General features: G+C 39.4%; 1 protein-coding gene across 1 annotated transcript in view; it reads right to left on the bottom strand.

Annotated features, from left to right (window-relative positions):
• The window catches only part of CLPR4 (CLP protease R subunit 4), a 240,182-nt gene that overhangs the window by 148,797 nt on the left and 73,643 nt on the right, over window positions 1–17,742 (bottom strand). The window contains exon 3 of the mRNA XM_089432953.1: window positions 285–340. Coding sequence (XP_089289079.1) covers window positions 285–340 — 56 coding nt within the window. The remainder of the gene's footprint in view (window positions 1–284; window positions 341–17,742) is intronic.

Consider the following 17,742-nt stretch of genomic DNA (forward strand, 5'->3'; position numbering starts at 1 on the left):
ATTCTGCATTACAGTAAATCCTTTTGGACCTGCAAAATTTTTGAGAGGAAAGCTGCTTCTCTCCATAGACCTACTTAGATTAGATGAAATGTTGAACTTGTGCTAATCTCAAGGGTTCTTTAAGAACTAGGGGCATCCACGCATTGCAAAATCTGATAGTAAAGATAATATTTGTGTATAACTACTTGAGATATGATTATTGACTTAGCATAAAACAATGAAATAGCATTAATCGAAAAATCCAAACTACATAAACCGACTACTTTACAGAAGCAGGACACTACCGCATTGTATCATAAACTGCAAAAGCTTCAGTCTCGTATCCTAGCTTCTCCCCATCCTGAAAAAGGAAAAAGGAAGTTAGCTCAATATGTGTCTACAGCATATATTTCTCTCCACCGCCATAAGGCCTAAACCCAAGCCCAGTTGGGTATATACTCTGCAATAAACAGCTTGAAGATCTTACGATTGAAAGTAGCATGAAAATGTTTAAAACATATAAATATACGTTGGACTAATGATGGAAGTTGTGAATTTTCTGAAAAAGACCAGAAAATCATTTTTTCATTCCCAGTAAATCCTTCTTGCACTTATTCTTCAAAAAGTATACTTTGACATAAATAGACAGGTTACCGAAAGAGGGCAAGATTAAATCCCATAATCTTGAGATATACAATATCAATAAGGTTACACTCCTTGGAATGTTCATCTCATCTGATGGAAAATAGATGTATTATGCCGTAGAATCTAGACATGCCAGCATGAATCATCTAAATCCCAGCAGGCTAGTTGTCATTCATTATCAGGTTTAACCTTGTGATTACGATTCTTAACAACAAAAGAGATGACACACTCAAGCATTAGATACCAAATGAATGAGTAAAAGATTTGTACATTAACATGAACAGAGTAATAACATTTATGTTCCCTCGCATTTCTTGGCACCTTGAAGCTTAAAGACAACTTTTAGTGCCATTAGGGACTATGTTTTCTTCTTGGCTACGAAAAAAACTCTTGGAAGATTGGGAACTAGTTCAATTAATTTGAACTGAACTTGGTTTTGGTCTGCTCCAATTAACCATAGATCAATGTTGCAATTAGTTTCGTCTTGCCTTTGTATTGTTAAATTAAAGAGAATACGAGAGATAAGTGTGAGAATATGAATGAGTGAGAGATGTATTATTTCCATGTATATCTCAAATTACATAAGATGGAGTCATAAAAATATTTAGGAGATTCCATTAGTCTCATTGGGAAACAGTCAATTAATAAGTGTCTACCTAATTAATAATTACATGTGACATTATTATTTATGACTTTGTTATATTATTAATGAAATCATCATTACAATGTCTAACACCCTCTTTGAAGCTTAAAGACAACTTTTAGTGCCATTAGGAACTATGTTTTCTTATTGGCTACGAAAAAAACCTATTGGAAGATCTTGAACTAGTTCAATTAATTTGAACTGAATTTGGTTTTGGTCAGCTCCAATTAACCATCGATCAATGTTGCAATTAGTTTTGTCTTGGCTTTGTATTGTTAAATTAAAGAGAATACGAGAGATAAGTGTGAGAATGTGAATGAGTGAGAGATGTATTATTTCCATGTATATCTCAAATTACATAAGATGGAGTCATATAAATATTTAGGAGATTCCGTTAGTCTCATTGGAAAACAGTCAATTAATAACTGTCTTCCTAATTAATAATTACATATGTGACTATTATTTATGACTTTGTTATATTATTAATGAAATCATCATTACAATGTCTAACAGCCTCTCTTAACGATGATTTCATTTTTCATAACCCTTAACATTTCTCAAAAAATTTCAAACTTTTCTTTGTTGAGTGTCTTTGCGAAGCTGTCCACTACTTGATTTAACATTTCTCAAAAAATTTCAAACTTTTCTTTGTTGAGTGTCTTTGCGAAGCTGTCCACTACTTGATATTGGGATCTGCAATAAATCAGCTCTATTTCATTGTTCTACACTTGTTCTCTGATATAATGACGTTGAATTTCAACATGTTTTGTTTTCAAATGATAATCAGATCCTTTGTCATCTTGATAGTGCTTTAGTTGTCATAGTGTAAAATTGTTGGTTGCATTGTGATGTTGACTGGAGTAGAGCAGCAAGGGCTCTGTTTGCCTAGGCGCCAAGGATAGCAAAGAGACCCACACAACAGCCACTTAGCATATTATTAATTTAATTAACCGTTTCCTAATGGTGGACTTGGGAAAAATTAAAAAGGCCAAAGTCAACATGTAATTAGATCTCAGCCCTTCATCATGAGTTAATCTTAGCCATTGAAGATGGTGGTGGGCCCAGGTCGACTTATAAGGGGAAATATGGCGCAGAAGTGGTTAGTTCGATCTGGCATAGTGTGTGTTAGCTCAACAAATAGGACATTAGGGTTTCAGCAATCAACAACAAGATCAGCAACCAAGAGGGAGTGATCCAGGTGGAAATGGTGGCCACCCGCCTATTCCACTTGGACCCCCAACACTCTTTCCTTTCAATTTCCTTAATTCTAGCACAAATTTCTATTTTTGGCAGTTTTTTGGGTCCTGAACTTCCAAAGCCATTTTGAGACCTTAAACAACATTTTTTTGGAAAACGTGCCAAGCCCATAGCCCATAGGGTAGGGGCTTGTCGGAAAATTTTGTTGTCCTCAGATAAATCTTTCTAACAAGGTATCATGCGCACCAAACGGAGATCATATGCCTAAATTATGACCCCGGGAAGTTGGCATTTCAACTAATCCCAACGGGGCCCACAAACTTTTGGTGTTTTATCTCCTAGGGTTAGGTTTTTGGATGTTTCTAGTTTTCAATTGTTTCTCAATAATAAAAAGGCCTCCGAGCCTCAATGTAACACAGTTCAAAAGACATGTAGCTGCCACATCTCTTCTCAGGGATAAGCTACCATCGTCCCAGCTTGTTTGTTTCTCTTATGTATGTAAACAAATTTCAACAATTGTTATTTATTAATTGAAGTTATGTTCCATTGTATCTTTGTGTTTTGGTTTGAATCTACATTTCATTTTGTTCCTTCTTAAATTGGGATCAGCGGTATCAGAGCAGTCTGCTCTTTCTCTGTTTTTTCTGTGCATGTCCCCAATGAAGTCGAGGTATATAAGGAGTTGGGACTTGAACTAGTTGAACCCTTACAAGGCCAACCTCGCCAACATTGACAGCCTCCCATGGTGTAAGGAAAGAAAGATGATGGAGGAGGAGATCCTTTCAAAATTTTGCTTCAAGAAGCCCTCGAGCGACAAAGGAACGAGATGATGGACAGCTTTTCCTAGATCCTTCGACAAGTATCAACGAGCAAAGCAACTTCATCCAGCAGTCACTTCAGATACGTCGCGCCCTTTAAGGTACAAGTTAACTTTGACATTCCTATATTTGAAGGCCAAATAGATGCAGATGCCCTAGATAGATGGTTAAATCTGCTGGAAGGATATTTTTTGGTCCATAATTTTTCTAATAGGGAAAATATTACTTTTGCACTCCTCAAAGTCGACCCCCATGTCAAGGACTAGTGGGAAACTTACTGTGAGCAGAGGGACGAGGAGGAACCCTCACTATTTTCAGCTGCACCCTCTTGGAATTATTTTCGAGATGCCATCAAGGAACAATATTACCCTGTCAGAAGCTATGAAGACAACTACATAAAATGGACCAGACTACGACAGGGAAGGGACCAAGATGTGTCGAAGTTCACAAACATTTTCCATACTCTACACATGAAGTTGAGTATCACAGATTCTGAGCGGCATTTGATACTCAAGTATCGTGGTTGTCTGCACAAATACATCTAGGAAGAAATGGAGTTCCTAGACATCTCCTCGCTTGGTGCAGCATACTGATATGTTATAACTTATGAGGATCGAGCAGAAATTTAAACAAAAGAAGCAAGACTTTGGATCTGCGAATCTGAAGCAGAAAAGGCATCTCCAAACCTCAGAACAAAGGACACAGCCAAGGTGGAGTGACCCCAGACAACCCATCGAAGTTGCAAGCAAAGAATAGCACCACAAAGACAAAAAAGGATACCGGGAAGTGGTGTGAGTTCCACAAGAGCCCCACCCACAACAAAAATGAGTGTCGCGCTAAGCAGTCACTAGTGGCCAAGCTAAAAGCTTCAAAGTCAGATGCATGTTCCGACCCTGAGCCAGAACCCAAGAAGGGGAATGACAAGGGGACGCAGATTATTGATGTAGAACACAGCGCCACCGTTGCCACCACCAAGGTTGAGAAAATTGAGCCCGAAGATCCAGAGGAGGGTGAACGTATCTTCCACTCACAGATGTGGGTGAAGGGTTCGTCGCTACAGTTCATTGTCGACAGCAAAAGTCAACAGAACCTCATCTCAGTTGAGGTCATGCGGTTAGGCCTAACGACAACACCACATCCGCAGTCATACACCATCGGATGGCTCCACCAAGGGCTAGATCTTTGCGTCGGCCAACAATGTCAACTACCCTACAGCATCAAGCCCTTCACGGATGAGGTACTATGTGATGTTGTTCCCCTTGAAGTTTGTGATGTATTATTAGGCCAACCATACTTGTGGAAGCGTCATGTTTTGTATGAGTCCAGGCTTCGCACTGTTATTATTACTTTAGGCAGTAAGCTATACAAGATACCGGAGGTAGCCCTGCCTACCGCCATTTCTTTGATCTCTGCTAAGCAATGCAGTAAGATCATCTCCCAAACCACGAGATTTGTTTTCTTTTTTATTCGCTCTCAAAGTAAAGGAAAGATCGTGGCTACATCTATGGCCCTCGAGAAGGGTTCCTCCATGTAATAGAAGTTGGTGGATAAGGTCATGGAAGAATACAGGGGTATCTTCTCCTCACCCACAAGGATACCTATGCACTGTCAGGTCAAGCATTCGATCAATTTGACTCCCGAAGCACCCTTACCCAATGGGTCGATATACCGTCGCTCTCTTCTGGAAAACGAAGAAATCAAGCAGTAGATACAGAAGTTACTACAGAACGGGCACATCCGACCAAGTTCCTCACGTTGTGGGAGCCCAATTGTAATCGTACAGAAGAAGGATGGGACCTGGAGACTTTGCATTGATTATCGGGCACTAAATAAAATCACTGTTAGGAACAGGTATCCAATCCCACATATTGATGAACTTCTTGACCAGCTCAAGGGGGCCAAGTACTTCAGCAAGATTGATTTGAAGTTTGGCTATCACCAAGTTCCAATAGAACCCACAGATGTATGGAAGATCGCCTTCAAATCCAAGGAGGGCTTTTTTGAGTGGTTGGTCATGACCTTCGGCTAGACAAATGCCCCTGCAATTTTTACAAGGTTGATGGATGACATCTTGCGACCCTTCACCAACTCATTTGTGGTTGTATATATGGATGACATCCTCATCTTCGGCAAGATGTTGGAAGAGCACTTGCAACATATTTGACAGGTCCTTCAAACCCTGCAGCAACACAAACTATGTGCCAACTTGGATAAATGCACCTTTGGCGTGAACCAAGTCTAATATGTGGGTTACATCACTGATGAACAAGGCGTGCATGTGGATTCGGCTAAGATCCAAGTCATTCAGGATTGGCCAACTTGACCACTCTAACAGAGCTTCACAATTTTTTGGGTCTTGCCAATTTCTATTGAAGGTTCGTGTTGGGATTCTCTCATATCACTTGGCCTTTGAGTCAAGTTACCAAGGGCAGAGCGAAAGCAAATTTTTTCTAGTCTGAGTCCCAACAAAAGGCATTCATTGAGCTGAAGCACTGCCTTTGCTCTACACCAGTACTCACATTGCCAGACCTGCAACAACCATTTGAAATTGAGACAAATGCCTCTGACTATGCTATTGGTGCAATTCTCACCCAACAAGGGCATCCGATGGCCTATCACAGTGAGACACTCTCCGATACAATTCAAAAATACCCCACTTATAATAAAGAGATGTATTCCATCGTGCAGGCTTGCCGACAGTGGAAACATTACATTCTGGGGAAGGAGACGATCATCCACACAGATCACCAACCTCTTCAGTTTATACAAGCACAAGGTTAGTTGCAAAACGACCGCCATCAAAAATGTTCCACATATCTGTAACAATTTCATCTGAACATTAAGTACAAGAAAGGCAACATCAATACTGTTGCGGACTGCCTCAGTCAACCACCGATTGTGGCGTTAACTACTGTTCTCGACTCTTGTGGGCACAAGACTTTTGGATGGCCATAGCTTTATAACAATGATCCAAAATTCGCCACCACATACCAGATCTTGATGGATGGCAAGCAAGTTCCAGAGTTCCACCTCCAGACGCACTGTTATGCCACCTGGGACACCTCTGTGTTTCTTCAAGCGAGTGTGCCAAGATGATTTAGGAGGCGCACTACAGTCGAGCCGCAGGACACTTTGGTGTAGAAAAGAGTCAAGACAATGGAAGTACTGCAGAAGTATTTTTATTGGCCAAATCTCCGACAAGATGTTGGAAAATATATCAAATCCTACACTTCTTGTGCCATTGCCAAGCCAACCATTAAGAAGCAAGGCATGTATACTCCTTTGCCTACTCCTAGAAAGCCCAGGGAATCTATCTCCATGGACTATATGTCTGGCCTTCCTTTTCCCAAGCATGGCAACCACTGTGTATTTGTGGTCGTTGATAGATTTTCTAAGATGGCCATATTAGCTAGCCTGCAAGAAGAGTATCACAGCAGAAACCACTGCCAAACTATTCTTTGAACAAGTGTGGGTATATCTTTGGATCCGCAGACCATTATATCAGATCAGGATACCAGGTTCCTAAGCACATTTTGGTCAAGCCTCTGGGCATTGTTGGACACCAAGCTCACCAAATTGACTGCATTCCACCCCAGACTAATGGCCAGACATAGGTCGTCAATAAGATGATTTTGCACATACTATGCATGTACAACTCTAAGCATTCACGAACATGGGATGAGATTTCAACCATTATGTCACATTGATGTTGCACTGCCTCTTGCAACTACACAAGAAGAATCAGCCCATGTCTAGTTCGAAGTCAATAAAGACACTAGGTTTATTGAACGCATTCAACACATCCGCCAGCAGGTTCGCGACATCTTAGATAAAGCCAATGCCAAGTACAAACAATGGCATGATCAGCGTTGGGTGCCACATAAGCTTCGGGTGGGCAACAAAATTTGGTTGCATTTGCAGAAGGAACGCTTTGCAAGAGCCCATCGGAAGCTTCGACCACTCTGATACACCATCATCAAGGTTGTGGGAGAAAACGCTTTCGAGCTCAGTATACCCCAATTCCTTGGCTTGCATCCCTTATTCAATGTGGACCGCCTTTGGCCATACTTTCCACCATTGTTGAACACATCAGACATTGTTGAGCAGTTGACACCAATAGAGTTCAACCAAGACTGCATTGAACAAGCCACAACTGATCGGATCATGGACACACATATCAAGAACACTCGCCAACAGAGGATCCAATTGTATAGAGTTGTCAAAGTTGGCCAGCTCCTGCACCAAGGCAAATGGCTCACCAGGTACCAAGTTCAGCAAAAGTTTCCCCATCTCATGGAAGCACTCAACGCAATGGGGGCCATTGCTTCCTAAGGGGGGAGTACTAATCAAGGTGGATACTAGTGGCCACCGGCATATTCCACTTGGACCCCCAACATTATTTCCTTTCAATTTCCTTAATTCTAGCACAACTTTCTATTTTTGACAGCCTTCTGGGTCCTGAACTTCCGGAGCCGTTTTGAGGCCCTAAACAACATTTTTTAAGAAAACGCGCTAAGCTCGTAGCCCATAAGGTAAGGGCTTGCCAGGAAATTCTATTGTCCTTAGATAGAGCTTTCTAATGAGGTATTGTGTGCACCAAACGGAGATCATATGCCCAAATTACGACCCTGGGAAGTTTGCGTTCCAACTAGTCCCAATGAGTCCCACAAACTTTTGGCGCTTCATCTCTTAGGGTTAGGTTTTTGGATGTTTAGGGTTTTCCATTATCACTAGTACCACTCACACGGTCACCTCCCAATTCTGACACTCCACTTCCTGCTATTGGACTCTTCAGAGCTGCGTTGGACAATTTGGTTGTCTCTATTTCTTCCAATGATTTGAGGGCTCTTCGGATGATTTCTGGATTTGTATTTCAGCAAGGCCCTACCTCATGTCTAGGAATTTGTGCAAGGTGGTACTTCAATATTTATAGTATACCCCCCTATCATATGATGCCCACATAACTTGCAAGTCAAATTTGGTCTGTCAAACCCTCCATAAGGTCCACCAAATTCCCACAGAGGGTCCAATTTCCTTGGCATGTTTGTAACTTTGTTGAATCTTGAGTTTTAATGTAAGATTGAAGTTTGAACCTAGGGCACAAGAAGAATTGCAAGTTAAACAAATGAAATTAAAATTTACATACAAAATTTTGAATTTTTTACAACAAAAGAACCCTCAACTCAATGCAACAATAATGGCAAAAAATACACATTCAAACCCAAGCAAAAATTATGGAAAAAAACTAGGGCACAAGAAAAAATTAAACAAATAAAACTAACAATCAAGATTCTACATTTTTAACCAAAAAAACGCTCTCCACTAAATGCAACAAAAATGACAAAAAAAACACACTCAAATCCAAACAAAAATCATGGAAAATAAATGGATGATAGAAACCCAAGGAAAAACAAGAAAAAAACCAAAAATCGCCAAATTTGATGCCCATACCTAAAAACCATGCTCTGCTGAAGAAACTTGGTCCAAACCTGAATTTTTTTTGCTTGGGATGCTAAATTCCTTCACTTTTCTTCTCTCTTGCCCTTATAGATGAGTTCTCCTTCTCCTTAGCTTTCACTCTCGCCCTCTGCCTGCAAAATAAACCAAAAAAAACGAAAATTGTCTTTAAAAACTCGTTGTTTCTGCCCCCCACGATTTTTACTTATCGGATCGCGATATTTTGGTAAAAATCGTGATTTTTTCCCGATTCTTTCAAGGTGACAAAATTGCCGATGTTACTGGACGATAAAATCGGGAGCTTGAAAAAAGCACGATTTTTCAAAAAATCGCGTTGTTCGCAACACTGATTTCCACAGACTTCAATAACAACAACTCATAATTGGTACCAATTCAACAGTTTGTTCCAAGGCTATTACACCATAATTTTGATTACATAACCTTCACAATATTGACAACCCTTCACATAAAATAGTGGCAATTTAACAATAAACAGACCCTACTTAATCAATCTGTCCATTGACAACTTACAAGTCTATTTATGACAGGATCTGTTACTTCAGCTACTAATGTAATGATCGTTACCTTTTGGTGATTATGTCCTCCTTTAACTACTAATATTTGCCAAAGACCTCAGTTGCCTTGTTGATTCATGTGTAACCAATCGATATTCAAAAAATTGGTTCCAGAATTATGCCCTACTGCCCTTGGCCCTTCAAACTGCAGCCCTGCAAATGTGGCCCTACGACCTGTAACTATAGTCTACAGTCTCCTACAAAACAAAACTCGCTGCCCAAAAAAATTGTTTGTTCTGCCACAGAGGGGTCTTGCAAGGGTTTGGACAAGAAACTTCTATCGGTTCCATAATTTTATCCTCGGAGAAATTTGTCCAGCTTCAAGGTAGTAGTTGTTTTACCTTGCCACAGAATATCCCACAAAATGCATCGTTGCTCCTCAAATAGAGAACTACCTTTTGTAAAAACAAAGTAGAATAGATAAAAAATAAAGTGACTAGGTAGGGTGGGATCACCTCAGCTAAAACTAGTCAAAGGAGAAATGGGGTCTTAAAACCTTCGGAGCCTCAAGCTCAAAGAAAACAAAGACAAATAATCCAATCCAATGATCATCAAGTGATTCTAATCCTCTTGTATTTATAGATTTCCTTGAGGGGAGGTTTTCTATTTAATTAATTGAGTGAGGTTCACACCAAGCTTTGGGCTTTTTTTCCCCAGCTGCCCCAAACATTGGGTATTTCAGGGTTTTCCCCTTTATCAAAGACTATATCCTACTAGGATCAATAGACTACTTCGTCCCTTGGGAACATTACAAAACCTAACTTGTTTATAATTCATTGTTTACATTATCAGCCTGAATATTTTAGTTTTAGTATTGTTCATGAATAGATTGAGTCTTTTTATCATAGAATAATTAAAGCTCTTGAAGGTAGGCTTATTGATGGGATAGGTAAAAGAATAGGAGTGTCCATCCATGAGAAAAGGCCCTAGTGCATGCATAGTGCATCAACTAGTTTTGCATCAAAGCATTATAATCCAGTGTCATTAGGACCTAACTGAGCCAGTCTGAACCGGCCAGTCCGACTATTTCAAGGCAAAAGCTGGTTCGGACCAAGTGATTTGAACCGTTTTTGGTTGGTTCGATACTTTCACTGAACCGGTCGCTTCGGTATCGATTCACTAACGCCATGTAGAATGCAACAAGTTGGAACTGGTTTGCTTTTATTCTTTTATTTTTTTCCTTGGTTGGGCACTACCCCACAATAGGTGCCTAATATTCAAGCCTATGGCCCTACTATTGCTACACAGTGCATCTCCTTTATCTTTCATTTTCATCCTTTTACTTAACTTTTTAACATTACCATGAAATGACTCAGGATGTTTGAGAGTGGTTTCGACCTCATTGGATTTCATATGGAGAAAGTAGAATCTGATATCTCACTCAAAATCCAGTGAACTTAAAAAAAAAAAAAATCAGGATTTCAGATTGGGGGGATTGTAATGTTTCCATTGGATTTTGTCATGTATGAGGGTATCGAACTAGCATTTAATCAAGAGCACCAATCCCTCTATGTACCTTGATGTTAGTGGCATTGTTTGTTGAACTCCTCTATCATGATCCTACTAAAAATGTACCCATCACTCAAACAAAATCTTGAATTGACATGCTAAGCATTTTTTATTTTATTTTAATGCTTAGAGAGCGATATTGATGACGAAGATCCCAATATGGACAAAAATTTCAACGATATGTAGGTATTTGTTGTAGCATGATTTTTTTTTGGATGCTAGAGGCCATCTAGGTCTTGTTTTTTGATGTATTTTCGACTCAAATATGGATTGCACTCGGTGTTATTTTGGTTATGTGCACCCTTACATGCTCTCTAAATGATAACTTTACTTATTTGTGTATAAATGGTTTGGATTCATATGAATGCACGAGTATATGTGGTTTTCTTTAAAATTTGAATATTTTGTGTTCTTTGGTTGACCAGTTTTTTGCACTGGTTTTTTTTACCGATTTTCGTTCGGTTCTAACCGGATCCCAATCCAGTCCTGATAATATTGTTATAATAGTGTTTTCATAGATTAGTAAATGTATTGAGAAACAAGCTTATTGCTAGGTTATGTAAAAGACTAGGAGTGTCCATCCATGACAAAAGGCCCTAGTGCATGCATAGCTTATCAACTAGTTTTGCATCAAAACATTATAGATCTTCTTTTCATAAATTAGTAGATGTCTTGAGAAACAAGTTTATTGTCAGGATATGTAAAATATTAGGAGTGTCCATCCATGAGAAAAAACCCTATTGCATGCAAATTCACCAAACTAGACTTACTCAAGCAATCCTTCCATTTTTGAAGTGTACCTTTACTTTCAAGAAGTGTGATTAGTTTCTTTTAGTTAATTGAGTTGTTAGATTAATTTTGTGCCTTTCCTAACATTAGAAGTTAAGGTTAAGAACTTCCTAACAGAAATCTAGCTTCTCAACTAGATACAATAAGCAATGCTCCATAAGGAGAAAATCTGAATCTAAGTTTTCCAAAAGGTGGGATGTTTATTCGCCAAGTGGGAGGAAAATCTATTATGTCCCAGATCTGCGAATGACAAGCTCTAGAACTAGGGAGTGTGCTTGATGCTCACTACCACTAACCACAGAGATAAGCTAAAAGGAAAAAGTAATAAAACTAACAGTATTGGGTCAAAGAGGTCATGCAATGTCTCTCACTTGTGGATCATTACCTCTCAAACATATAAGGCTAGGCATCCCTAATCGACGTAGCAAAAGAAATCACAAGGAAATACACCAATTCTCAAAACAAGCAATGGAACCTTCCTTAGATATTGCAATGTATGGAACATTCAAAAACAAAGTGCTTCTCAAACTCAACCTCCTAGAGATGTCATAGGTGATAGAGAAATCTAAATTCTAAAACGATGTCCTTTTAGGATATTGAAGGACAAAACACCAAAACAATATTTTTTGGTGAGAAACCACACTTAGCACATTTCCATGTTTTTTGGTTGTCTTATATTTTGTTAATTTTTTGTAGCTTCGAAAGGTCTTCTGTATAGGCTGGTGTCTTCCATGAAGGAAAAGAAGTCCTCTTTAGCTGGTTGTTCAAGTGGAGCAACTAATATCGTCTCCTTCCCACGTGTTAACATAAGAAAAGTACATTGATTAATGTAAACATTGGGCTAATGTTTTTCTAAGGATAAATAATTAATTATATAAGGGACTTGGATCCAATCTCCAACGTTGATCAGAGAAAGCTAGGTTTTAATCCTAGCCCTCAATCACTTTGGAGATTATGGATTTGGCCTATGGAAAATTATTAAACAGCCTGAGGGAGAGGATGAAGACACAAGACAAATGAGAGAGAAATTCAGAAATAGATATTCTAAATAATTTGCAAGAGTAATATTGCAAATTTTGTGAGAGATTCACATGGGTTGAAGAAGAAAGAAAAAGATAATAGGAGAATTTTTTGTAGCTGAATAAATTAGCAGGAAGGCCACATGTGTTATCGCAGGGGAGGTCGAGCAGCTGTATGGCTTGCACGTGTGTGTAGTAGGGTTTTCCAAGCCGCATGTGTGGATGCACAGGGGCTTGAGGAGAGCGAATGGGTTGCTGATTTAGCTGGAAAAAAATTATCTAAAGTTTTGTTGTAATTTCCTTGTAAATTCTAAGCGCCATTTTCCCCAGTTAGGGAGCACCCATGATTTCTCTGATAAATTAAATGACGAGAAGTTAGAGAGTTAATTTCTGTTGTTGTCTTCTCTGATTTTTTGTGAGTAATTTTTTGTTTTAAATTCCCCTGAAAATCGCTGAGTTCAAGGTGCCAAAGTATTTTCTGTTTGTAGTTTTCAGAAATTAATTTACTGCATAAAGAAAAATCCCGAGGGTAAAATAACTACATGAGATAGTAAATTTGTAATTGGCACTTCAAAAAGAACACATATATTCATATTCCTATGGTGAAAAGAGCTGAGTTGGAACCCTCTATTCGGAAGGGTTTTGTGGGATACAGTGAGACTTTTAAGACTTACAAAGTCTACATTCCAGAATCCATCCTAACAAAAGATAGTTGTATGCCAAGATCTCAAGTTTGACGAGGAAGTAAGATCCTTTAAGTCTCAAAAGCCTCCAATAGAGATTGAGGAGGTTGAGAAACTTGCTAACCCAAAGGATGATTCACAGATTGTAGATAAGTATGATTAGTGAAATTCCATTAGATAAGTATTTTCAATAAAATAAGTAAGCCCTACTGTTTGCCCAGAGAGTATGATAGGCACAAAAGTAGGACAACTTAAGACTTTTGTCCAGGTAAGTCATCCTCCTAAGAAGTTTCCTAAATGTGTTGCATTGACGCCCTCCCGTATTAATGCAAAGCCTTCCAGTTACGAGGAGACAACAGGTGAGAAAAGGTATGGTGAAATGCCAAGATAGAGCAAAACTCTATCCTGGAGAATGATGTCTTCAAGACAGTAACAACTACCAAGACCAACAAGGAAATCAATCACTAATTCTAAGTGGTTGTACAAGATGAAACATGCAGTGAATGGCAGTGTTGAAAACTATAAGCCCAAGTTCGTAGTAAGAGGGTTCTCCCATAGAGAGGGAGTAGACAATTAAGAGACCTTTATTCTAGTTGTCATGTATAGTTCCATCATAACCATAATGTGACCTTATTCTAGTTGTCATGTATAGATCCATCATAACCATAATGTCTTTAGCATCAATATTTAATTTCCCATATATAAGATGGATGCTAAGACAACTTTTCTCAATGGTTCAAATAAGAAAGAAGTATATGTTAACCAATGGACAGGTTTTAAGGAGCATGGGCGAGATGCCCATGTGTGAAGGTTGAACAAGGCCCTCTATGGGCTGAAGCAAGCACCATGTGCTTGGTACTCACGAATTTATGAGTAATTACACAGTGTAGGCTTCATTAAGACTGCTGCAGATCCTAACCTGTACTATCTGTTTGATAAATCCAATATGCTTATCTTAGTGTTGTATGTAGTTAACTTAATCCTGCTAGGTAGTTCAAAAAATATCATAGCATGGTGCAAGAAGAAACTAGCAAATGAATATGAAGGGTATCAACCCTATGCGATATTTCTTTGGTCTAGAGGTTTGGCAAAGTCTAGGTGAGGCATATAAGAAAATTGGGAAGGCAGAACAATTTTCTCTATGTTGATAATTACTTGTGCTGTCTTTATATTCTTATTAACTTTCTTATGTTCTCTTTTATCTTTGTTCATCACGTAATTACCAAAACCAAAACCAAATATCAAAGACACCAGATGTAGGCACTCAACCAGGGCTAAAACCCCTATATAGGGGAAAACCTAGTCAAAGAACTCTTCCTTCAGTAATTCAAAATGAGATGGACCAAGACCTTAGACCAATAGACCTTCCTCCTCCACCAAGTTAGCCTTCCAAAATGATTCAACAACGTTCAATAGTCTCTTCTTGTCCTGCAGCTTCAACCCAGTAACAATCCAAAAATTCGACTTCCCAGCTTCAGAACTTCAACCCCTAGTAGCAGAATTTCGGCCTAGCAACAGAACATAAGTTTCGACCTCTATAGCAACTTAGTAGTGTCACACATGTGTGTGTGTGTGAGAGAGAGAGAGAGGAATTCGACTTCTTATGCTTGAGATGAACCTCCTTCTCCTTTGCTAGCCTTTTTCACCTTCTTCCTTGAATTTACACTTTTCACTGCCCCAGCAATTGCGGATCGAACTTTGTGAGTGAGTGCTCCAAATGAGGTCGAGTTGTTTCCTTTATATAGTAGTTTCTGCTGTTGGAAATCCGAAATACTGAGAAGGGGGGGTGAATAAGTAATTATTTTCAATTGTTATTTTTTACCAGTTAAGATCACTTATAATTAGAACACAAATTGAAGAATGATAGAATAATAATTTTATTAGAAATGACGAGAACTCCAATCCTCTTCTTTACAAAAAATCTAGTACAATAATAGTTTAGGGCTCCAACCCTAGATGAAGACACCAATCTCCAATCCACCAGGCTCCAACCTGTATTTTGCAACTTGGACTTCACGAGGCTCCAACCTCTAGGGCTCCAACCTTGTCACTTTGAGGCACCAACCTCTAGGGTTCCAACCCTATCTCTGGTACAAGCTCCAACCAGGTCTTTTTGAGGACTCCTATCCTCTAGGGCTCCAACCCACTGCTTCAATTCGTCAAGATAAGTTTAATGATTCTTCCTGATATCTTCTGCAATGAGCCCTGACAATATCTTCACCTTCAACATTGCCCTCAAACGATCTCCAAGGCACTTAGCTCATCAATGACAACTGTGTCTTCACATGAAGGTGTCTCCACAATTCTTCATGTTACCCAAACAATTTCCCCAAGGTCACATCATGAGGTCCCTCATCAATGCATCATGATCTCCAAGGATACCTTCAAAATGTTTTCAGGAATCCCTCAAAGTATCTTCAATATGTTGCCTAAAGAATTCTTCAAGGGTGTCCTCAATATGTTTAAGAGTGCCTTTGATTCTGCTCCAAAATTCTTCAGTGGTCTGGTCAAGGTGATTGCCACAAAAGTATCTTCAATCACTGCTACCAAATCAGGCCAAGATTTGCTAAAAAATTGCTCCCAAAATTCTTCAAGAGGTAATTCCAAATATTGATAAAAGGCCACTCCAGGGACTGCTTCAAAAACATCCAAAATATCTTAGGGTAGCTGATAGGGCTTCAAGCCTTAAGTATGATCTCCAAATGTTGATAGTTTGAGCCCACAATCTGCAGTTCTGAGATATAGTCCGAGGTACTGATTTAGCTCCACAGATTTGGTCACTGTCACTCCACAGATCCAAGCACCGGGGTCTAGCACTGTACCTTAGATTTATCACTGAGCTGAAGAGATACAAGTTTAGAATCTGTCTACTGTCCACAGGTGGCTATCTAAGGTCCGAGCAGCAATTTGGTCACTGTACCGAGCCCTCTCCAAGGTGACTACCCCTCTGTCCTGAAGTTTGAACCTTAGAATATTATCCAGGGTATAACAGCTAGCAATCCGAGATATGTCCAAGCTTCGGTTTGAGGTCAGCTATACTCCTTCCACGGGTGGTTGTTCTCAAAGTCCGAGCTCTAAAATAATCTGCAATCCAAGCATCACTACAGGTGACAGACCTCTGTAATGACAAGGTACAGGACTGAGCTTCTACACGAGTCTGGAGACTAGGTGTAGATCTAAGTTATTACAGTGGATGATCTGAGCTGTCCACAGTCTTGTAGTCCGTGTTTCTTCCACAAGTAGATTGTCTACTGGTCCAAGGTCTGGAACAGTCTTTACAAGCTTCAGATCATTGTTCTTGAGGTCACTGTTCCGAGTAGCAGCAGATCTGAGCTCCTCTGATCACAGGCAGGTGTGCTTACCACTTAAATTAGCCCAAACAATAAGCTTCTATATCCTTCTCGGCCCCTTGTTTTCTTTATGTCTCTTAATCTGAATTCTGTGATTTTCACCAAAATTGGATGATAGGAATGACTAGTATAGACGTCATATATATACTTGTTTTGATCATAAACGAAAAGACATGTCCCTTGGTGAAGGAACATGACTCTACACAAGTCGACTTAGGTCGGCTAGGATAAAATATATTATTTCATCTTCAAAAAATCATTTCCTCTCAGTGTAAGAGGAGTTAGAGGGCGTGTAACGGCTTCTTAGAAAGGGAAAAATATCCTCTACAAGTCTATGTCAGTTTCACCTTCAATTAGGGTCATTTTATCATAAAGAAAATTATATTTGTGAAACTGTCATCATTTCATCCATGGCAGCCTATATGTTTTTGGCATTCAAGGTAAAGGCTCCTTTATTTAAGACTTGACATTAGGATTACGGCATCTTTAATAAGGCATTTAGGGCATCTAGGGCTTCTTCATTAGGGCTCCAAGTGTGACCTTCAACAAGACATCATGGGCATCTTTAACAAGGCTAGGGCATCATATATCAAGCATTAGTTCTAGGGCTTGCATCAAGAGTATTATTATACATACATGTGCCTAGAAGGGTTTCATTGTAATTTGGCTTATGCATCATGTGACTTGAATATGCATCATCTTCATGCTTAGGGTTTTCTCCTAGGGTTTGCATGAGGTTAGGGCAACATCTCAAAGGTTAGGACATGTATCACAAGAATATTTGCCATCACAACAATGCCATATTGACATCAATGACAACTTTGACCAACAATCTCCCCCTTTGTCATTGATGGCAATATTCTTTCCCTTTCAACAATTTCTCCCCCTTTGTCATTGATGGCAATATGGGGTGCCCAAGTATTCCCCCTATCAAGTTGCTTCTTGATACGCTGCTCCCCCTATCATGGTGCTCTTTGCAACTCCCTCTGTCATTATGCTTTTCTTTAATATACTTGCTACCCCTAAACCTTTGCATGCCTTCATGGAAATGGATGAGGTAGATGATCAACCAACTCCC

This window comes from Pinus tabuliformis, chromosome 5_1 (genome assembly GCF_031772625.1).
Source record: "Pinus tabuliformis cultivar Carrire ecotype Pingquan chromosome 5_1, CPIR1, whole genome shotgun sequence".
NCBI lineage: Eukaryota > Viridiplantae > Streptophyta > Pinopsida > Pinales > Pinaceae > Pinus > Pinus tabuliformis.